This window comes from Xiphophorus maculatus, chromosome 21, assembly GCF_002775205.1.
Source record: "Xiphophorus maculatus strain JP 163 A chromosome 21, X_maculatus-5.0-male, whole genome shotgun sequence".
NCBI classification, from domain to species: domain Eukaryota; kingdom Metazoa; phylum Chordata; class Actinopteri; order Cyprinodontiformes; family Poeciliidae; genus Xiphophorus; species Xiphophorus maculatus.
This window is the reverse complement of record NC_036463.1, coordinates 21,765,511-21,790,107: the sequence shown is the minus strand read 5'-3', so window position 1 is coordinate 21,790,107 and position 24,597 is coordinate 21,765,511. Positions and strand designations below refer to the sequence as shown.

General features: G+C 37.2%; 1 protein-coding gene across 1 annotated transcript in view; it reads right to left on the bottom strand.

Annotated features, from left to right (window-relative positions):
* The window catches only part of LOC102234408 (collagen alpha-1(XXI) chain-like), a 57,630-nt gene that overhangs the window by 12,564 nt on the left and 20,469 nt on the right, over nt 1–24,597 (bottom strand). Inside the window, exons 15-26 of the mRNA XM_023325932.1 lie at nt 23,710–23,763; nt 23,571–23,624; nt 22,096–22,149; nt 21,766–21,819; nt 11,755–11,808; nt 8,332–8,376; nt 8,194–8,247; nt 5,889–5,942; nt 4,683–4,736; nt 3,533–3,604; nt 2,431–2,466; nt 1,145–1,189 (exon numbers count right to left, since the gene is read on the bottom strand). Of these exons, the coding sequence (XP_023181700.1) occupies nt 1,145–1,189; nt 2,431–2,466; nt 3,533–3,604; nt 4,683–4,736; nt 5,889–5,942; nt 8,194–8,247; nt 8,332–8,376; nt 11,755–11,808; nt 21,766–21,819; nt 22,096–22,149; nt 23,571–23,624; nt 23,710–23,763 (630 nt within the window). The remainder of the gene's footprint in view (nt 1–1,144; nt 1,190–2,430; nt 2,467–3,532; nt 3,605–4,682; nt 4,737–5,888; nt 5,943–8,193; nt 8,248–8,331; nt 8,377–11,754; nt 11,809–21,765; nt 21,820–22,095; nt 22,150–23,570; nt 23,625–23,709; nt 23,764–24,597) is intronic.

The window sequence follows — 24,597 nt, the reverse complement described above, 5'->3', positions numbered from 1 at the left end:
CGGTTTTTCTGTTGAACATAACTAAGTAATTTATTGAAATTCAAACAACAATGCAGATTTGGAAGCTAAAATGCTACTTTAAATGCTTGTTGACTGATGTTTTCAGAGCAGCCAACCAAAGAACGACATTTATTTTCCTTGATGCTGATTGGCTGAACCTCCCAGAGCAGAAAGAAGACAGTGGATGATAGCTTCTGCAGTTATGCTACAACAGATTCTACTATTGTAGCACTACAACACACTAAAGACTTTTTTTTAATGTTAATACTATTAAAATAAGGAATTACATGTGTTCTTAGAAAGAGTCTCAAGTATTTGTGGACTTTAGGTATTAGCTATTTTACTATAAATTAAAATTGGCACACAGAAAACAGACATTAAAGCTAACTGTTTTTAGCAGCACCTAAATTAGCGAGCCTCTCAGCTCTCCTCTCTTATTGGATAAGCCTAGAGGTCAATGATCACTTCCTGTTGTTGCTGTCTGCACAGCCCTATTAAAAAGATCTCCAGCTAAAGTAGGTGAACCATGATATATGTGGTGCAAACTTTTTTACACCACAGTCTAATTTAGTAGATGCAGGAGAAAGTCCAATATGGCTGCACTAGGAGTGGGTGATGTGGACTTAAAATCTCATCACGGTATTTGGTGGTATTATTGAGAAACCAAGTGATGATAATTTATTACTTGCAACTTTTTTTGTTAATAGTATGGCTGTAGCCTGCAAACAAATGCTGCTCTTGAAAAATATTTACTGATCCAAAAATATGGCTTTACTGAATCATTCAGCAAAGAAAACAATAAAAATAACAATTCCGACAAGTCAACCAGTTTTTGGAGTTTCTGATAACATTAATTGCAATTTATTATTATGATGAATCCAAATTCTTCCCATAATAAGAAGCTTTTCATGATAACCATACGATATGATAAATTCACACCCCAAACTGTGATGACTGTTTGATAATTTCAGCAGTTTTCAAATATAACAGAAAATGTGACTTATAATGGTAACCATCACAATTATCTGCTGGAGTTTGAGATCATGCTCATGCTGCTATCAGGAGCTTCATATTCATATGTAGACATACAGGATTTAAAAACACAAAGACTTTGCTGCCCCCCAGTGGAAGAACAGACACTCACAGGTATGCCGGGAGTTCCTGGTTCTCCATCTTCTCCTCGCTGCCCCTGTAAACAGATAAAAAAAAAAGATTGTCTGTCTCCTGCTACAGTCTGTGTGTGTGTGTGTGTGTGTGTGTGTGTGTGTGTGTGTGTGTGTGTGTGTGTGTGTGTGTGTGTGTGTGTGTGTGTGTGTGTGTGTGTGTGTGTGTGGGAGGGGGGGGGGGGGGTATGTATGTGTGTACTTTTATGTTTTTATGTTTTATATAGAGAGGATAGCAGTACTATAATAGAGAGTTATAACTATTCTCAGCTACAAAGGGAGGTCATTTGTGGAGAGGAAGCTTTGTGGGCGGATATTCAGTGTCAGCTTCTCTCCTATTGGTCAACATCAAGATCAAAATAAGGTTCGTGAAATTATAAAAATAAATAAAAAAATGCATTAAATAATGACAAAATATAAACAAATAAATATTGAAATTAAAAATGAATTTGATTAAAAAAATAACACTGAAAATTAAAAAATAGTGATAATGTTAAATGAATACTGCTAAAAGCAATAAATATTATTAATTGATGTCAAATAAGTTGATATATAATCAACTTCTTTGATTATATACTGTATATATAATCAAATATATATATACAGTTCAGACCAAAAGTTTGGACACACAGTTGTAAAGTTCCTAGTTAATTTAGCACATTATTTTGTCAAGCCATTTTTCTGCTCCTTTGTTCAATTCCACATTTTTTTTTTAGAAATTGCAATCTGAAATGCTGGGATTTGTTCAGTTAGTTAGAGATGCAGACTACTCTCCCATAAACAAAAATCTACCCAGAAGGTACAGGGGAATTCAGAAGCTGCCAGTTTTCTACAAAACTCTAAAATAACCATTTCCTATAAACAAATCTTGTGGTTGAAATACACTTTTCAGAGGACCACAGTAATCCTCTAAAGGTGATACTCATTTAATCCTAGCTGAGATTTTTTTTGAGAATTTAGTAAAATGCCCATCTTGTGTAAAAAAATAAATAAAAAAAAATATATATATATAACTAGTAAAGAAAGAACAGATATGATGACCTCACATTGATGGAAGGTTCCTACTTTTACAGTATATAATTAGCGCTTAAGAAAGTAGTTGCTCAATCATGATACAATAACTATCTAATTTATTTTGAAGACAAAAATATATAAGGATAACAAATAATGATAAAACAATTACTATTTTCTTTTTTTATCTGAAATATTTGATTTGAGATGATTGTGTTTTGTAGCTGTGGTCAGAAGTGAAGATTCTCCACCGTACCCGGTTTCCTTTGGAGCCGCTCTCTCCTCTGTCCCCCTAAAAACACAACACAGAACTTTAGACTCCATGAAAACATACAGTCAGGTAATAACACGTAAACTAAACGAGAACCTGATGTTAAAGATAACTACATTTATAAATAGTGGCACCAGTAGATGTTCTTCCCTTACAAATGTGCAGAAATTGCAGTGTTTCCATTAAATAATAATTTAAATTAACACATGAATAGGCTTGTTCATACGATAAGTCATTCAAAAAATCATGGCATCAACAGATGAAAGCCTGAGATATATTCATAATGTAGTCATGGTGCTAGCGCTCACCATCTATCAGCCAATCAGAGGAAACATTGGCGTCTTGGATTGGATTGTCACTGGAGCGACAAGTCCCGCCTACTTGGGAGTGGCTACGTATGAGACATTTTGGGAAAAACTGCAGTTGGCTATTTTACCAAAGCTATGGATTCAACACGATGGAATGACACACAACCTTTTATGAACTGTGTGATGCTGTGAGAGCTCTGCTGGAGCCAGCTGCACACTGTCCAAAAAAACAAAACCAAACTATCATCCTGCAGCTACTTCCTGTTGTTTTTTAATTTGTCGTTTAAGCTAGTACTAACCTCCAACTGATGATCATGTGACTTGTGTGATGCGAAAAAACACCTATTTTGATACTACAAACCGCAAAATCACCTCATCCTAGCACAAAATCTTTTCTTGAAAAACATGAGTTTTTTCAAAATTGGCATGTTTCCCCCAGGCAAATAATTTTTTTTAATTTCAATTTTCTGGTTAATGGGAACGCAGCAAGTGTCTTCTTGCTGAACAGAAACAATACCCAGTGCGAACAGGAGAGAAAACTTAACACCTACTGCCAAAGAAGTGTGAAGGAAATTTTTACACACTTGAATGAATTATGTCATTATTGCACAAAATCAATAAGTATATTATGCTGTAAACATTTTCAGAATACAACATGGGCATCTTATATATTTCCAAAAGCCCTGGAACAAATATTTACTCTAAAAACGGTTGTTATCTGAAGACCTCTCTCAGTGTGGATCAAATTGTCTATACATCTTGCTGATATTGGTTCTCACCTTATGACCTTTCAAGCCTGGCCGCCCTAAAACACCCGGTTGGCCCGGAAAGCCTGGCTCCCCCACCAAACCCTGGAGAGGTCAAAGGTTATAGATCTTTGGTGAAACAAATCTGTTTTTTAAAAAAAAGGTTTTTCATTAAATTGGTGTACAAAGCAAAACATCTATGAGGGGATTTGAATTGATATGAGGTTCTTTATCAAATAGTCATTTCAGTCTCAAGCTTTTTTAGCTGGTTTTGGATGCTGTGTAGCTGGAATGTTTTTGCTCTTCCTAACTTTTTTTTTGTTTTTGGACAATTATGGTGCATAACCGTGGCAACAAGGCATTATTTTTGCAGCTGATCAGTACCTAAAAGGTTCAAAAGTTGCTACCCTCATATTGAGCTGTTAGCATTTCATGAGCTACAGCAACAATCTTCAGTCAGAAGTCTTATCTGATTTGTTGTAAGACTGGCTGCTACCATCTAAAAGGACTCTTTGAAGATACTTGGATCATATGAAGCATAGGAGAAACTTTGTAACAACATTTTATTTCCCTTTCGCAAAAATAAATATTGAATTGAGTTGAAATTGTCAGTCAGGTTATAAAAATCTTTGCTAGTGTACATTTAAATTAAATTGCTTAATATACTGATATTTTAATAGGGTTTTGCTTCTAATGTGGTTATTTTAAGATGCTAACATGAACTTTATGTTTCTCTTCTTTCCATGATTTGTTGTTTTTTTTTTTTACATAACTGAAGGATCAAAATGAGATTTCCAGCTGCACTTGTTAAAAAGGAGTCTGCAAAAACACTTAGCTTTGGTAATGAACGTCATTCAAATAATACTAAAAAAATACGGGCAGTGAATATGTTTCCAACATGTTAACTTACTGACTCTAGCTCAAAAAGTATTTTTTATGTTTTCGAATATTAGAATGTAAAAGTAAATACAATCAGATGTCTGTTTCCAATGGATGTTACTGTTTAATAGAAGAAACTGAGTTTGTTGAAAGATGCCTGTTCAGGTTACCACAGGGTGTTCTACCTGGATGTCATAACATTGTTGAAATATTCGTTATTTTCACCAAGATAAAATGAGCAAAAGCACATGAACTACATTTAGCAGGTTACTTTTCTAAAATCCATAAGCAAATCTTCACTCACTTTTAGTCCTGGAAGACCAGGGGGGCCGAGAACTCCTGGTTCACCACATGAACCCTGTGGGCGGGACAAAGAGAAAATGTGATGACCTCATCCATAGCTCTGAAACAAACTGGAAATCTGCATTTAACCATCTCAGTCACCAGCACACTGGTATCACACCACATATGTGAGTTACTGGGGTTTTCTCAGAAGGCTTTTGGAGGAAATTGATGTATTCTGATGGGTTATACTCTCAGCTGATTCCATCATCTTCACTGTTTAACTTGTTGTGATGATCACAACAGGTCATTCAGAAGCCACATGGCTTTTATTAAGAAGAAAATGGCATCACTCTTGGTAGAATTTGAAGACTTACTGAAGCTATAGATTGTGGTGTGTTTCATACTGGCACTATTACTGCAACATGATCAGCCTCCTCCTCTCACCCTCCAGAAGCAAATGGCAAGAAGATGGAAATAAATATCAGTTACTAAAGTTTGTTGTGCTTTCTTTCTTGAACAATGACAATCAAAGGAATTCTGATAAATCTTCCTGATAAATAGCGGTCTAGTTTTATTTAATGGACCAATACCAATATATTAAAAAAATTACTATCAGCCAATACGGATGTTAAGCCAATATGTCGTGCATCCTGAAGTGTGTTGCTCAATGGAATTTTCCATCACTAGCTGCATTTCCAATGCAAACATAAAACTTTGTCAATATTCCGCTAATGTAAAAAAAAAACACAATTTTGTAATTGAGGTGTTTCCATTATATAAGAAACATAAAGCAACATGAATAAGTTTATTCACGCGACAGGCTGCACCATTATCCTCCTGCTACTTCATGCTGGTCTGCATCTGCCAGTGGCAACATCCGGTTGTTGGTCATGTGACTCGTAGGATGTGAAAAAGTGCTTCCAGTTGTAGTTTTGCTAAATGAACCAATTTCAATATGGCCAAAAATCCATCTCATTCTCTCAGCAAAACTTTTTAGCAACAAATGAAAGCTTTTTTCAAAACTGTTGTGTTTCCATTAAGCTATTTTATTTTCAAAATGTCAAATTGCACAATTATATGGTTAGTGGAAATGTAGCTACCGTTGACAAAAATCTGCTACTGCCTGAGTTGGATGAAGATCACAATAAAAACCCTACTGCTGGGTGTGAAAGTGAATGTTGGATGGCTTTGTTATATAACTACTTATACTGCCCAATACACTAACCTTGGGACCAGCTCTGCCAATTTCTCCGGGGGGCCCCTGGGGTCCATGAACTCCCTGGAAAGGCAGACAGAAAAGAGACACAGGGCTGGTTTTCAACCAACAAAACTACACAAAACTCACATCATCTGTGGTTGTCACACATCACTTCAATAAAATAAGAAAAACATAACAATGTATATGCATATGATAAAATAAAGAGGCAATACACTATCAAATACAGTTGACATATTGAGCAAAACAGTCTGCTGCATCAAGAGCCTGGCTTTCTTATTGTTTGTATGTCTTCCAATTATAAAATAAATAGACTGATAAATAGACTGTTTTTTATATAGGTTTTGAATGTAAATGCATTTATAAGCCTTACACATTTCCACATTTTGTCACATTAAAGCTACACACTTCATTGTGCTTTACTGGGATTCGTGTGACTGGTGAAAATAAAGGGGAAGATAATTGTGAAGTGGAAGGAATACAAATAAAATCTGACGTGTGTCATGCATTTGGCTTGGCTTGTGGGGTTTTTTTTATGGTTTTTCTTCTTGCCACTCTTGTCCAAATTCATTATTTACCATGTGCATCATGAAAAATCCCAATAAAATACAACAAAAGTTGGTGGTTGTGACATGGCAAAAATATGAAACAGTTTAAGTGAAGTGAATTCTCTCACAAGGCACTCTATTTGTAACCTACAGTGGCTGATGCAGAGCTCTCCAGCAGGCTGCGAGAGACAAATGCAGTCACTTGTTATTGAAAGACACATATGTGTGCTGACTGATTCATACTGATTTCTTAAGACAGGAAGCTCTTCATTGTCGTCCTGTTAATCCACTGAGTCCACCCAGGTCATGCTGGGTCAGATTGCATCCTCACATTTTATGATACGGTAATTTGTAATGCTTAGGTCTGAACACAAGAGGGCAGCATACATTAAAAAACAAAAACAGAAGCGGTTCTGATTTGTCCGAGCTCTCCAAGAATCAGTGTGTAACTGAGTTAAGATTCTTCTCACACTAATTCACTGTTGCATTAATCAGACCAATGTTTGGATACCCACTGTGGACAACAGTGATGGAAAATGTATTCTGTCATACATTCCCTCTCAGAAGTCTTCACACTCGTGTTATAATGCTAAGGGTTTTTTTTATTGTTATTGTTTTTTGGGGGGGGGTAAACATTTTCCAAATGTTACATAAATCCTGTACAATTACAGAGACAAATCAATTAATTTATCTCATAATTGCAAAAATAATCGGCATAAATATGCACACCCTTGAGCTAATTCTTTGTCGACTTATCGTTTACACCTACCATCAACTAGACAAACTGTTTCTGAACAGCACGTTCGCCTTTGTTTGTTCAAATAAGGAGCTGCAAAGGCTCTTGTTTGGACGGACTTGTCATGTTAGCAACAGTTCTTTGCTAGCAGCAGCTTGGTGTTTTTATTCCTGTTCAGATACGTTCAGGAAGGGAGTGTTTGCAGTGCTGCTATGACAAGATGTCTGTCAACTTGGGGAGATTAAAAAATATATTGATTATATTGAAATATTAATCAGTATAAAAACCCAACATGTCACATAATTGATATTGGACTTTGGTCCAAATTTGATGAAAAGACAAGACTAATAAAAATAGTGAGGAAAACTGCAAAGAGGTCTACATCGACCCTTCAGGAACTGCAGGAATGTCCTGCTGCTTGTGTTTCACAGGTTATATTGGACTCATAGTTTCTCTCCACATGTTTGGACTAAAGAGGAGGGTTGCAAAACAGAATTATTTTATTCCAATAATCAAAAAGCATCCAGATCTGGCTAAAATCTCACGAGAGAATGCATTCAAATTGGACTGGACTGTCTGTTATTTTTTGCGAATGGAACTAAAGTTTTTATTAAGGAAGAGGAAGTTTTGAGGCGTTCCAATAATCCAGGACTAGATCTAGTCATTAACCAGACATTAATCTCTCTGTCTGCACCACCCTTGAGAAATGTTACAGAGGAAGACTAAATGTTCTCCTACTGGCCGAAGTATTGACAATAGTAGCAATAAATGTGTCACCGGTGATTTTATATTTTTAATTTATTGAAGGCGGAAAGGTGTCTGATTATCAAAAAGTGTTTACAACTGTCAGTCCCATGGTGAGGACCAAACCATCCTTCTAAACCCATCCTCCTCTACCTGCTTTAATGCTCATTTTTAATTGTGTTACATTTCTAATACATACAAATTGGGGGGGGGGGGGGGGGGGAGTAAGTCTGTTCTTACTAATTGAGTGCTGACAAAACATTTTAAAACTTGAAAGAATACTAACCAGGTTTCCTTTCGGACCAGGTGGTCCCTGAAGCCCAGCTAAGCCTTGTTCACCCTAACAATGGATTCAGAAGCATAGGGAATGTGTTACGGACGTTAAACCAACAAGAATGCCAACACAAGTCAGTTCAGACATTACCGGAGATCCCTGTGGGCCCGTTTCACCAGGAGGTCCGATGGGACCCTGTGGATGACAGAAGAACAGAAAGTTGAGATGAAATTTACACTCTGTTCAGCCAAGTTAGAGAAGAGTTTTGATAAATATCGTTTTCTAATTACGAATGGAAAGTATTACATGTAGCTTTTGGCAGTACTTGGGAAAAATGATTATAGAATAAGAATTTCTTCACAGTCTCCATCATGTTCATGCTAACATTTTTCTGTTATTCTGAAAGAGTTTGAATATTTCTTCAAAATTCCTTTTTAAAGTACATCTTGACAACTGACTTCCAAAAACAGCAAGAGTAACTTTATTTGCTTTCTTGGAGTTTTACAATTTGAAAAACAATCTTTGAAACATTGGAGTTGTGTTGGAACAAATCTGTTTGTGGCCGTATGAATAGGATGTAATAGCTTGCATTTTCCTGCTTAGCCAGGCATTTTTTTCATAGGTAAAGGTGATGATTTTGAGCATGTTGAAAAGACAGAAATCTTAAAGCCAAAGCCCCAAAGCCTGCCTGCTGAATGACACAAAGAGTTAAGGGTTCAAACTTTGAAAACATGCTTTAGTGCCAAGTTTTAACATGTTCTTTAACACATTCTCATTACTTGAATATGGAGCGCAAAAGATGGTCCTCAGCGGTGTGTTTGGATAAGTCCGGAATCAACAGGTTTTTGCATGGCAAGATGAGTTCAATCATAAATTCTGGAACGACTGCCGTTAAAACATCAACTGTGCTCTGTCATTTTTAGTATGTCTGTCATTATCATGTTTACTACCACCTTATTACTACTGTTACTGAACCACACAGATAGATGAAAGAACCATTACACAATGATGTAATATTTTACATCACTTTTATTTTAGTAGAAAGACACTGAAATAAGACACTTGAGTTAAATTTATAACATTTAATAAAATTAACGTTCTCAAATTAGTTAATCAAGTTGTTAACATCATTTCTGACATTTTGGTTGTCCTCCTAGGTTAAAAAGGAACATTATTAATAACTGGTTTGTTATTTACATTTTCCTAACAACTAAAGGGTAAATTGTAAAGAACTACCTCAGAGTTTAGGAGCACATCTTGATAACAAATTTAAATCAAGCATTAGCACTGGCGCGAACCAAGCTAAGGCTGAATACAATCTTAGCATTGCCTGCATAGGAATTCTTTCCCCGATATTTAGTAATTTCTCAGATCCCCTTGACAACACATTAAAAAAAGACTAAATGGTTACTGTTGGAGACTGGTGTGAAAGCATATCTCATTGACTTATTTTATTTTCAGCTTCTCGTTGTCTACTTTTGGCTCTCCATTGTGACTATAGTCATGTTCAACCAGTATCTTTCAGCTCTGTCATGAAGTCTATGGATGGATGAGAATACATGATCTATGTGAAGCTCAACCTGCTCATCAAAACCAAATCATACTTCCACCGTGAGGAGAGCAGACGGCAAGCAGAAGGCACAGAGAAATGATTAGACTAAATTAACCAAGAGCAAGGAGGAGTTGAGCTTTTCTTTTTGATGGTTACAACTTTAACAGCCAGTAAGTCCAGTTTGTAACCAAATTCCAGGAGTTCAGTTTTCTTTTTTAACACAGTAGTGTTATTAGAACATATCTCATTATTGAGAGTATCCCAAAGCAGTTTGTAGCTACTGTTAGCATGAGACTTTGAGAAGTAAAAGCAAACCGTTATTTAGAGCCTCCATCAGAAGGTGAGTGTTTCAAGCTAGGTGCATGCTACAAGGCTAGCATTTCCAGAGTGCTAATTAGCCGTATCCCCAAGTGCGCAGATAAGGAAGACTCTAGATGTTAGCTTCTGCGTTAGTGCTAAAATGGATTCCAGTGTGTGTATTAATGCATATTAATGTATATTTGGAGGTCTGACTATTAATGAACAGTTATTTTTTTTAAGGAATCTCAAGTATTTGCAAATTCTATGTATTTGAAGGCTGCTGTGGTTCCTAACCTACCCTAGCTAATAGCTGCTAACGACACCACAGTTAGCATCTGCTTGACAGTTTCCTTTTGCCTCTAAACTAAAGGACTCTTTCACATTATCCTAAAGTCTGGATCCCATTTGATGATCTATAATTCGACATCTAAAACACTTAGTTTGAGACATAATAAAATCTTAATTGTAACAACTAAAAGATGAATTTTCACAACTTCATTGGTAGTAGGGACCACTTTAGAGGTAGACAGGAATTTAAAAATAAATAAATAAATAAATCGACTAGCTGGAGTTAAATGTTCTACAGTGGTTGCAGGCATTTTAAAACCTAGTTTATGATTTAAAAAACATTTTTTTATCTATATATGAAAACATGTAAAACATACAAACTTTGCAAAAATATTACTATGAATCTTGAGCTGGAATATATTGCTACATCCAAATTTCAAATAAAATTATAACTACATTTTACATTTTTACTGCTCAAATTCAAAATGAAAGCTTAAAAATGCTGAACGTGCTTAAATTGTTAATATTATACTTTTTATATAGTCTCTAGCATTTTTGTTGTTTAAACAGACATACTATGCATGGGTCTTCTTTTACGAACAGGGTTTGCGTGTCTGTGAGTAGAACAGTAAATCTTCAACTCAATGGAATGAATATGTAAACAGTTTTATGATGATTGTGTTACAAGACAATAAGACAATATATAGTACAGTAAAAGTATATGGAACCATAAAACTAACTGCATTCAGAGTTGAAGATTTCTGTGAGTCTAGGGAGGGGGAGTTTGGCTTTACATTCCAGCAGGGAGTCTGCTCAGCACGCAATACTGCAAGCAGTATGGATGTACAAAGGAGTGTGTGCTTCCACCAGTGTGTAAATGTGGGTTTCACCTACAAAATAGAATGATCAAGCAATGCAAAATATATGGTAGGGAATATTTGGATTTCACTAATCAAAAGGGGACAATGACCAAAAGACAGAAAAATAAGAACTTTTTGTTGCTTTGTGTATGTATTTGAATGTGCAGTCATAACTGTTTTCTATAAATTGAGAGTGTGGTTGTGGTAGCGGGGTGTGACTGTGATGAGTTTTCCACTCAGATATTAAAGCATGGACATTTAGAGTCTCGGTGTGTACGTTAGTTTCAAAGGGTAGAGTTTTAGCTTGAGGATTTAAAACAGTTAACGTTCTAGGGCTTCTTCACATATAGCTGTATGATATCTTTGTCTGAATCGCTGTGCACCAGCTAACATTTTGTATCACCAAAACAAGTCTGACTTCAGTATAAAGCATCTCTGCAATGTCTCCTGTGGCATTAGGCTTGTCTGGGGTTGAGCTCCAATGGTTCTATCAGGTTGGAACCAGATAAAGACTTTGTGATAAAGACCATGGCCATACATGTACTCACAAACGTAATATTTATGTCAACTCACCGGGGCACCTTTAGGTCCAACATCACCAGCTGGTCCAACATCACCCATCTCCCCCTGAGGAGACAAGAACCATGGCAGTGCATTCCACATTAAAAACAATGGTGGGATTAGATTCATTGTTTTGATGTCGTATTAAAATCTTCGAACATCTTACATCTGGTAGGCAACAATCCTCTATCTATCTGCTCTCTGTAGCAGAAACTTATTTGTTTATTTAGAATATAATATGCACAGAGATAATCATAGGAGTGTAAATATCCCAGAATTACCCAAAGGGTTACTGTACATCTGCGTTTCCCAGCAGGTTGAATTGATAAAATAATAAAAGAAAAACAATAAACTGTCAAACACAGTTTGCATTTTCACAAAACCATTCAAAAATGCAAGGTTTGTAAACAAAAGAGGAAGCAGAAGAAAGAATGTTAAGATCTGACATACAAGATTGTTTTTTAAAAAGTAAAATTTGACATTTATGGGAAAGCAGCAGTAAACAGTAACTGTTTCTCTCCTTATTTAAAGGAACCAGCAGCTATTGCACATCTCAGCTTTTCAAGTAGTTTGTTCCAGAGCTAAGGTAGCCTAGAAGCTAAATGCTACATTACCCTGGTTGGTTGTAGGAAAGCAAAGTGAAAAGGAGCTAGCATGCTCCAGACCTGAAATGTAGTTAGGTCCAAGATCATCCAGATCCCTATAAGATGTCAACAAAATTTTAAACAGCCAGTGAAATTATTTAAAGACTACTGTGATTTTGGATTAGCTACTTGACAGATTTTTTTATTTTTAAGACTAATATAAAGACACCATTTCAATGACCTGCTGATTTTATTTTCCTTTGTTCTGCTGAGATTAATCAACCCCGTTGGAAATTCATTTGTCTGGATTGTTTTTGCATGTTGTTGCTCTTTAACATCTGTTTATCTGTTAATCCAGATAAGTAGAATGCAGGTCCAGTAGAACCAAGACAGTAGACACGATTTACTGCTATACATCAACCTCTTTATTTTTCCCTTTCAGTACTGAAAGCATCAGAAGAGAAACCCTAAACTTCTTTTGATTCCACACTGGCACAGAACATAAATGAAAGTGCTGCTGTTACTCATAGTGTGGTCTTGTTTTATGTTACTGTGACACTTTAAGAAGTTTGACAGAGGAAGTTAATAACATCCTTTCCCTCCTCACCACAAAAAGTACTTTAGGATAAACTGTTCTGATATTTTCAAAGATTTATTAAATTGATGCTGTTTTTATTTTTATTGGTGAGGTGGGGATATTAATTTTCCTTCTTATGCTTAAACAACTGGCAAGCTTACACAAGCCTTGTAGCTGAGAAATCTAGTGAAAGGCATTAGTGGCAAACAGTAAAAGAAGGTGGTGCCATGTTGTGCCGTTGGACTTTTTCTGGTAAAACGAGTTAAATCAACTATGTCCAGAGAAAAAAGTTATAAAATCCTTATATCCTTGTTAAGTGAAACACCTATGTAAATGTAGGACTAGAAGTCCAGAAATGCTATCTTAGCATGTATACAATGTATACAATATACACTGTAAAAACAAATTCAGTAGGGCACTTTTTTCCAGACGAAAAAGGGCAGGTGTTCATGCACCAGCAGGTATCTATCTTATAACCGACCAGCCTGAAGGTTAACCTCTGCAGCTGTCTTGAGCCTTTTCCAACCTTTAATAGAATTATCTGGTGTTTAGTTCTATCCATGTTGTCCTTCTCTAACTGACAAGTGTCCCCAGAGAAATATGCTGACATAGCTAATGTTTCACAGGGATGAAAATACTGTACATGTTTTGGAAGATGTACCGTCTAGTCTTTATGCCAGAAATAACATTTTGGACATAGGGGAGTAAATCATTATTTGATCTTCAGTGACTTTCATCTAGCCACTATTTCATTTGAATGAATGAATGATATCCTCCCACTTCACAGTTATCCACTTCTTAGACATGGTCTGTCACATGTAATCTCAATTCAGCACTTAGTGCCCCAACATACCTGGGTGTACTTCAGTCTATGGAGGTCCTCGAATACTCAATGTGGACTCAACATGGACTCAAAGTGGAAGTCCGCGCAAAGAACAATTTTTATGACCACGTACGCACACTCTGTGTCATGCAGTAAACTGCTCAGCAGGAAACAGTGTTCACATCAAACTCTCTGTCCTGTGCAGACAGAGAGTGCTGTGCGGAGGCTGTCATTATAGACACCTAACTAGCTCACCAAACTTATGAGTACCCACTAAGGATTGTGGGAAATAAAGGAATGCAGTATAACACGAGAAATGAAGACAACTGGTACACTTGACAATAAAATTCCGACTGTGTGTAGAAAGTGCATGTGCAGTCTGCATGGCTCACAGTGGTCGCCATGCAGACGAACCCTGCATGGCGTTCGTACAGTATGCCTGAACATGCAGGAGCCTTTGGAGTTTGGTGGGTGGTATATAGCAAAATATGGAACCGGGTAAGAGGTATGAAGACTTCCAACATTGTGTTATGTTTTTTTGTACACCTTCTTTAACATTAACACAAACTAGGTGAGCAAGCAGAAATCTTCACAGTGAGCAGAAGAGCCATGAAAAAGAACTATCTGACATTTGCACGCTGCATTTTCATTCTGGAAAGAAGGTGTACTTCCATCAGTGTGTAAGCATACCTACACACGGAACCCGGAAGCTACTCTCTGAACATTGGTTCAGACATTGGTTTTAGTGTCAATCCAAACCACATGGCTGGACTGAAAATCTCAGGGACTTTCTGGGTTTTTTACACTGTTGGTTATGTCATGAGTTCATATCTGGCAGCAGTTTTTACTTTTGCATGGGCACAGCTTGTGTGGTGAGTCCTGTGGTCAGAGCTCTCGCAGCAAGTGAGTGGACAGGCAGGCGGCTTGTAAAAACAAAAAAACTAAAGACCACAAACAAACATATTCAAATAATTCCTCAGCAATCTGTCAGACCTTAGAAGCTGCTCAAAGCAAGTTATACTGCTCAGCTATATTTGCTGACTGTTACGATGCAAGACGTATTTGAAATGGCCACAGCGTGAACCACAGCATTTCACTGGCACTAGCAATGACCATGTAAAACAAGTTGTAAAATGTATTCTGGAACAACAGGCTTGGAATTCATTTGTAAGTCACATGCCCTCTGGATTCCTTCAATGTTCTTGCAACCAGATTGTCATTCTATTGTCATTCTCTTAGGTTACCACTGAGGTCTAATTTACTATGTCTCAAGGTTAAACTGCACTAAATACTGGTTTGTTCTCATTTGATTAAATTGTCATTATCAGTTCTGTTCATTTCAAACTAAAAAGCCAAACAGAAAACTTATGGCCACGTTTCCCCTACAGGGATGTCAAAACCAGTTATCCATTTTATACACCCAAAAACATGAAAATAAGGGAATCATCTGCACATACTGAGTCAGTAAAGGTGAAATGAAGAAAGTAAAAGTTTCAGATTCAGCACAAACATGAACTCTTTATTATAAACGGTGGCAATGGTGGTAGGGGTTGGACTTGTAACTGTTAGGCTGCCGGTTCTAATCCCCGCTCCATCTGTTTCAGTCGTAGTGTCCTTGACTAAGACATCTCACCTGTCTTGCCTGTTGGCGGTGGTCAGAGGGCCCCTGGAGTTCAGGTAAATCATCATCAAGAAATAACAAGAACAACATGGCCCATGTGTACATCTGCCTAGATCAGGCTGTACTCACAAATTAATTGACTATGAAGAAGGAGACTAGAGAAAGAGGACACCGGTCACCATGACTACGGTGTAGGAGGTACAAGCTTCAATAGCTGAGATGGTAGAGACTCTGCAAACTACATCTGTTGCCCAGGTTCTTCACCAGTCAAATCTTTATGGGAGAGAGGCAATGAGAAAACCACTGTTAAAGAAAACTCAGATAAAGGCTGGACTACAATTTGCTAAAAGACATGTGGGAGACTCCATGGTTAAGTAGAAGAAAGTTCTTTGGCCTGATGAAACCAAAAATGGAGTTATGTGGTCCTTAGACAAGATGCTATATTAGGCAGACACCGAACAACACCACAACCACACTGTCCTGATCCATGAAGGCTTGTAAAAGTTAGAGGTAAAGTGAATTAACAGAAATCCAGGGAAATCCTTGAGGATGGTTAGTTTCCATCTGGCAGAGATGCGGATTCAGAGAACATTTATTTTCCACCAAGACAATGACCCGAAGCATCCAGCTAAAGGTACATAAGGGCAGGAGACAAACATTTGTGCAATTACTTTATGTTAAATACTTCTATTAATTGTGACATTAAAGACATTTTTGGGAGGGGAAATGTTGCAAAAGCAATACAAAGTGAAAAATATCCAAGGGGTTGAATATATTTTGTAGGCACTGTATATGGTAAAAAAATCAAAAGCTCTCTTGCTACATGTCTAAGTCATAGCCACTAGATCCTCCTTGTGATTCCTAAGCTTTATCTCACCACAGTTTTGTGGTTATGCCCCGGGTCACCTACAAACTATATGTGCCCAGAAAAGCCACATCATGGAAGCCAGGAATAAGCCTTATCAGATTCCACAACCAGTTCAACTGGATCCTGCAGACATTAAAGTACAGCATCTCACCCCCATCACACAACATCATTCCAAGAAAACATCTTCTCCCTGCAAACACAGGCTGGTTTGTTCCCTTAGTCATTCATAATTGTCCCCGGCTGTTTATCTTCAAATTGATCTTGGAAGGAAAAGTCACAGCAAAGCTTCACACGTGCTAATCACAGATGTAAAGCAAAGTTTATTATCGCTTTTATTAGGATTTTATATGGCAGACCAATAGCATGATTTTGAAGTGAATGACTTTTAAAAATGTTTACAAAATAGTAGTACAAATCTGAAAAAGTCTAGCTTGTATTTGTATTCAACAATCTCTATGATGAAACTTGGTAGAAGGGCCATGCTATAAGGAAATCTTTTTTGTGGGCACTGGGAAGCTTCTCAGAGGTATTGGTATAAGACAGACGGAGATAAATACAAAGCAATCTTGGAAGAAAATTTGTTAGGGACTCCAAAAGGCTTCAGACTTGTGCAGAGGTTTACCTTCCAGCACAGGGGTCTCCAACTCTAGTACTCTAGGACCAGTATCCTGCAACTATTAGGTGTGTCTCTGCTTCCACACACCTGAGTGAAATAATCAGGGTATTAGCAGGAATATGGAGAACATGACTGAATACCATCCATCCATCCATCCATTTTCTAACACCTTTGTCCCTATTGGGGTCGGGAGGGGTATGACTGAATACTCAGGATGTAATTAAGCCATTTGATTCAGGACTGTTTGACTAGGGGCACATTTAAAAGTTGTAGGACACTTACCCTCAAGCATTGGAGTTAAATACCCCTGTTCTACTAGAACAACCATGAACATACAGCCAAAACCACAAAGGAAGAGATTACATCAAGAAAGTTAAAGTATCCTTTTGACCATTGTGTTAGTTTTAACGTTTGTGTTGAAGTTATTGTTTGAATTATCTCCATGTGTTTGTCATAGTTGTTTCTTAGTGTTACCACTCATTTCTTGTAGGCTAATCTTTGTGTATATATTCACTTAATTGCTAGGTCTGTTTTATGTCTTATCCTTAGCCACGTTTGTCTTGGTTGACATGATTTCCTTTTTCCAGATTTTTGAAAAATTAGTTTTTCCATGGATTTTTGTAAACTATTTTGTGCTAAATTTAAACTGATTTTTTTTCTTTCTGTACCTTTGTCCTTGGGCCTTACCGTTTGTTTGCCTTACCGACAGTTGGGCTGAAAATAAACCCAGACTACCATTTAAAAATCATGTCATGCACCACTACCTGTTGTACTATCACATAAAATCTTAAGACAGTGCTTGTGGTTGTTATGTGACAAAATGTTGAAAGGGTCAAAGGGTATTAACACTTTTGCAAGGCCTTGTTTTATTGGAAGCAAGTTAGCAACAATTAAGCACAAGTAGCGGGAATTGTAATCAGACACACTACTTTGTGTTCCTTGGGTTGACCTGTATTCTTCATTGATTGTTGTGTCCAACTTGTCTTGTCAGGCTAATGCTGTGTTCAAGCTTCATTTAAGAAAACAAACCATTTACAGACCTCAACTGTGACATCTTAGAGCTTGTATTTAATTAATTACTGCCTTGCTTGATCCTTGCTTTGAAACAATGTTCCAGACACAAAATATATTCAATTGTGGTTCCCGGTGATTTTTTAGAAGCCTCTATTTTTTTTATTGACATTTATTTTTGGAACTTAAGCTCCCAGATGTGAGGACGTAAACGTGGACGGGGATTATTCTGCCTTCACACAAGGACAGCGTCACACCAACTTCTCTGGGCTTGTCTATTTTCTCCTGTTCTAGACATCCCGAGATTTATGTCCTGTTGTCATTTATTGGGCGGTGGTGGGTGTCTCGGCTGTGTAATTGTAAGGTCTGCCGCTCGCAGGGCTTTATATGTGCATAGTGCGGTGAGACACTTCAAAAGAAAACAGACTCTAATTCAGTTGTTTCCCTCTAACAAACATACTGAACGCTGCATTTAACATTACAGAAGAAGAAGCTCTGTGTCTGTGCAGAACGCTTAAACAGAGAGACAAGCCTCATGGTCATATTTGAGGACGTACAGAGAACACAGATTAGTTCACGTCGGCAATGTAAAAAAAAAAAAAAAGCCATCATTGAATAAATTGTGAGTTTTGTCTGACTGATCAATCCAAAACCTTCTTTTCTGGTGAAGGAATAGTTTTTTTGGTTAATCAGTAATTGGATTCATGTTTCCATAATACTTATTCTGAATTTTGATCTAAATGCTGCATCTGAAATCAAGACCAATAGGATCAGACAGGAAGATCAGTGACCACTGATCAGTGACCGACCCCACTAGGGACAAGTGATGTTCAGAAAATGGATGGATGAGGAAGATCAGTGGTGATTATGGTGTGAAGCCAAACCCCAAACACAATGTATAGACCTCATTTTTGCTTCTCCGAGATGCTACAATTTGGTGGTCTAACAGCAGCTTAGAGTTAAGCTGAGTTTATTTTTAAGTGGCCTCTGAAGTCTCTCACAAATTGCAAACACAGAGGTTAAAGATAACCCAACATTGACTTTCACTTGCTTCGTTTTGATTTCAATCTTTTGTCTGCACAAGTTGGTAATTTTCTTGATGGTAGGTCATCATTCAGGGGTTCAAAAGCAAGTTTCTCATTTTAAACAATGAAACCACTTACTTTTCTTGCAGATGACAATTATACATTTCCTGATTATAGAGTAGAAACGGTATCTTTGTCACATCAAACTTCACACCTCCCCAGTTAAGCTTCTCCTAATCACAAATGTAAACTCTGATAATAACAGGCCTAATCATTCATCAAAGTTATGTTTTAATCTTCACTGCCACGTCACTCTCTTGTTTGCTGGAAATTTGCCTTATTGTGTGGATGCTAAAATGGACCAGCACAGTGATTAGAGGCCACAGTGACAGCCTGGAGCCTAGCACAGTTTATCTAACTGTAGGCATCATTAACATGCAATGGAGCTGTCACGGATGACAGAGAAGAAATCTTTTACGGTAGGCCAGCGATGTTTCCCCGGGCGACCACACCGCGTGCTAATTTGGTTCACATGTGGATCTTTATTTTGTTGCCTTATTATCACTGGCTGCTCACTCCCTGCAGGCTCTGTGAGAATTGCACTTCTGCACTGCAGCATGAGCAGGACCATAGACGTCTCTTACTTACTACAAATATTTAACTCTACGCTACCTGGGGAGTGTAGAAAAACTTCCTTGAGTCATTAGAATACCCAGATTCCCAGAAAAAAAAACAACCTACTGAGAATATGAGCTGTTTGTTGTGCTCGCTGGAGAGACGCATGAACGCAATCCGACTGTTTAGCCGCTGACTGGGGAAAGCAGGATAAGTCATTTCCATGACAAATGTGCGCCAAACTTTGTCTATGTTCTGCTAATGTCGAAAAAACACAATTTCACAAATGTGGTGTTCCCATTGAATAAGAAATAGTTAAAATTACATAAGTCATTAAAAACCTGCTGTGCCATCTTCCTCGCACCACTTCCTGTCATCTTTGTCTTTCCCCCAGCGTTGTGAGATCAACAATCAGTTGTTGATCACACAACAATATAAGTATTATAATGTCATATATTATATTATTGACTTAAATCAATCCCCTGCATCTTCCTGAAAAAGTAGTTTCAGTTTTTCAATTGTACTTACATATTTGCACTGGAAACTAAACCAAAAATACTTTTAGTTTTTATCCAAAAATAAGATTTTGTGTTCTTACAGTGTAGGACATTTTAATGCAACTTTGTGTGGTTTCAAAGAATTTAATACCAAGTACTGTTTCTTTGTTGTTGTTTTTTTCTAACACACAGTTAGCTGCAGTTAGTTGTCATTCTATATTAACTTCACTTCATAGAAACATACACACACAAACGGAGAACAACATCAACGCAGCTGTTGGAGCAGAACACTTCCAGATTCTTGGGGAAAACAGTTTGTCATGATAACAGGAAGAATCTAAAATTACTAAGTGAAAGTTGAGTTCAGAGGACTGTAAATAGCACCACACATTTGTTTGTTGGTGGGCGTGCTCACATGCTTGCAGATGTGTGCTTGTGCTCTCTCATTTAGCTCGGGCAAAGTTACCACAGGAGGACTTCTCATGTAACCTATAGTTTAGTGTCACTCTGATCATGTGGTATTAATGAGTGACAAGCTCGGGTTTTTTTACGCGATGACACTGGTGTTTTGTTTTTTTAACAATATAATATTGTTAACTTGTAAGAGTTTAGCTACTAATAATGGTAAAATACCTTTTCCCCTGAACCCAAAGTACAAAAATATGGTAATTAGCAGGATAAACTATTTTTGCAGAAGCTCTAATTTTGGGTCGAACTACATAATTGTCAAACAATGTTTAAAAATGTACAGATGCGTTCAACGTGACGTGACGCATGCACGATCCCGCCTTCCAGCTCCCTGATGGAGGTTAAAAAATCTGCTTGTTGTTGATAGCTAGCATTGGTTTTAGCTGTCAGGTTGTCAACGTGAAGCTCTAAATCTTAAATGTACATGTGAGATAAAAGAAAAAGAGATGCAGTTCTTTGCTACTACAGTATTTGTCGCTATTATGGAAACTAGATGACAAGGTCCAAGAGTGTCACATTTCACAAGTCAGGAAAAAGTTCTAATTGGGGAGAAAAAAAAGTGAGGGAGAGGGAAATAGGTCAGTTAAGCTAGCTTGACTATGACAAACGTAACTGAGATGTGTTAGCTAATCAACCACTGCTGTGTTCAATCACTTATTAATAATTACAAAATAAACATTATGCCTGGAAAAATAAAACTGTAATGGACTGAATGTTCTGGTCTTTGTGGGGGAAACGTTTATGCACGTTTTGGTGCTGAATCTTGACACACTAGTGTTGCAACTTATTCTTATAGCAATAAGTTCTACGGCAATAAGTTGCAATTTATTTTTTGTGTGTAGCATAGTCAACACAGAGAACAAAAAAAAGAATACGAGTGGTTTTGAGTTGTTCTTCAATGGTTTTTCTGCATTTTTTTCTTTTTGCTGTGAGGCGCTGCACCAAATTAATAATCCATACATTTCCAGGTTTTGTTTTGTTATTGGAATTGTTTTACCGTGACATATGCCATCCATATTTTTCTAATGGATGGCAAGTGAAAGAATCCTCTTTTGCCCTCCAACGTTCTTCGCATGCACAAAATTGTAAACTATAGCATGCAGCGTGTCTATACATTCAGATATCTGTTACGTTTTTATCTGTGCATCTCACACTTCTTCTGAATTAATTTTTTTAATAGATAACATATGTCAGATAATTGTCTGACTAAATTTGAGTTGTCTTGTGAAAAGAATTGCAAGCCAAAATGATCCAAGTCGCTAGAATAAACATAGTACACTCTATAGTGTCCAATCTAGACAAACTTTTCTATACTGACCTTCTGTCCTGTTAGTCCTGCCGCTCCGTCCATGCCTGGTGGTCCTGTTTCCCCCTGGTTGGAGAACAAAAACGCGGTTAGATACGTCGTCTCTTCACGTCAGGCATTAAAGTCGAGTTGCGGGGCTACAACACTGACGAACTCCACCTAGCCTGATTTTTTCAGAGCTATGGATATAATGCAAGATTATGTCCATCTTACATTATTTGTCAACACTATGTAAGATTTTTGGGCCATACCAGTTAACGCTGCTTTTTTTTTTTTTTTTTTTGCAGAAAATGCAATTTTGTTCAGTTTGGCTTCCATTTTTTAATAATTATTTAATCTCACCTTAAGACCAGTTTGTCCTACAGGTCCTGGCTCACCTCTCTCCCCAGGAAGTCCCTGGACAAAAGGAAAAAAAAGAAGAAATACAGAAACCAACAGACTTTTATGGTGAAGTAGCTGGATGAAATGCAATTAACTAAGTTTTACAGTTTTGAAATGCTGTCAATTTTGTCTCTTTTAATAATATATATATATTACATAATAATTAGCAACTTTAAGAACATGAGCTACAACATGTTTTTAAAGCAGCTATCAGAATATGTCCTCAAATGCCATCATCAAAATTATTGATATCAAATATGCTAATGAATACTCCAGTTATTATTAATCAAAGGCAATTCAGAGAACTTGGAAGATTGATTGACCTGTGAAGACACCTCTGCAGCAATCGACTAAAGGTAAATATGTGCTGGTGTTAGATGTGTGTTTTGCTTTTGGCAGAGCAGTTTTCTGATTCACGACACAGAAAACATTTGTTGTGAATAATTTCCACCCACATTTACTCAGACAGAATCCGTCCGGTTTGAAGAGATGATGGCGCTGCCAGAAGATTCTGGGTTTGCCAACAGAGTTGACTGAGGTAGCAGAACAACGTGAGATTTCCAATGTGTTCAGCAGGGGATTTCAGAATTTCATGTTTTTATTTGGCGATATCATTCACTCCAGCATGAATGATTAAATTCTCAATTGTTGGGTGATCATTAATAATTGCTGGCACTATTCCTAACATTTGAAACATGACGTCATGGGGAAAGCAGAGCGTTTTATCCTCTTTGTTTTACATCTACGATTCCGTTATTTTCTGGTTTCCGGTTCACTTTAGGAGGAACCTGTCTGGATTCTCAAACCTCTTGTTGAAGTTTGAAGTATAGGTTTCCCTCGTAAATTCCTGATGAATTGCAGCAAACCTGTTTTTCAGTGGAATTCCACCTTGATAACTCCTGTTGTTTATTTTGTTCTCGGTTCCGAGGTCGAAGAGGGGACATCTGGGCTCTGATGTGGCCACGCTGTTTTGTCTAAGTGCAGGGTTCATCCTGTAAAAGTTACCTCAGACCTAAAGAATGGGTTGTCATGGTGCCGAGTCATTGTCTGTCAGTCCTTTCATTATTTTGAATCATCTGTAGGGTTGTCTCGTTTCCAAAACCTGCCTTGACCTCAACATTAACCTCAACTATGTGAATCTTTGCGTCTATCACTTCAGTTCTCTGGAGAAGCTTATCAAAGTTCTTGGTGGTGAACAGAGGCGTCCTTTGCTTTGGTCAGAAAATAAGTCTTTAAATTTGAAGTAATACAGTTATGAGGGTAGAAAATGTAAACTTAACTACAACACCTGGATATGTTAAATAACTTTTTGAAAGACAAAAACTATCAAAGGCAGAAATGAGGATGAGGCCAGGAGAAGTTCAGCCTTTTTTAAGAGTGTTACAAAAGCAGAAAGACATTCCTATAAAACCTTATGCTGACTCTTCCAGTCTCACCTGTGGTCCTGTTGGTCCAGGTTCTCCAGTTAGACCTGGTTTCCCTTGGTCTCCCTGGGCGCAAAGTGAAACAAAGTATTGTCGGAACTATACAACAGATTCAACAACAAGAAAAAAAACTACAGTGTCATGTACTTGCCTTGTTACCTTTAACACCAGCCTCTCCTCTTAGTCCTTGGGGGCCTTCTTCACCCTGCCCAGCGACGGACAATCATTCAGACCAGAAACTTCAGTTAGAGGGGTGCCACATTAGTGGTGCTGTATGTTTGTATGCACATACATATGTATGCATAGATGGATGGATACACACTATATTATTATTTCCTTAGAACAAATACAGCTATTTTCAAATGTAAGCCAAGACACCACAGTCAGTTTGCCTGATCAAGATGTTTGGATTACCAAATATGTCCTCTTAATATGCTAAATATATTCATAAAATGTTAACTTTTGCTTTGTTTTTGTTTTCTGTCAAATTTGCATGGCAACAAATATGGTTAAAAAGTCAGAATACAGCAGCAGTAAAGGATTTGGTTCATTAGAATATGACTAGCTATCCAACAAAAAGGTAATTCTGTTTCCAGATGGTTTATCATTCAACATTGTACAGTATTTAAAAATCATAAGTAGGCCACCTCTTTCATTTTAGAGCTTTTTGACTGTAGACAAATTAAGAAATATACTTTGGCTGCTTTTTCCAGGAACGTTTTGGTTCTCAGTATCTGGCAGTTATTATGTTTTTCTATGTGTTTTTGATGGTGCAGCAACAGTTTTAAGGGAAGAAAAAAAAACTCATGCCAAACAATACTAAGAGGATCGAAGTTATTGTGTTTACAAACTCAGCCAAAATGGGACATTTTTATTCCACATTTTCTTTGATATTCTAATATCATTTTTTTCTAATCATAATAAACACATGAGACCTTCATGTTGGAGCTGCTAAGTTAGTTGAGGATCTTTCAGTGCGGTGAACATAAATTCATTAATCTTATTCTGGCTAAACTAAATTTAAAAACAAGTTTTTTGC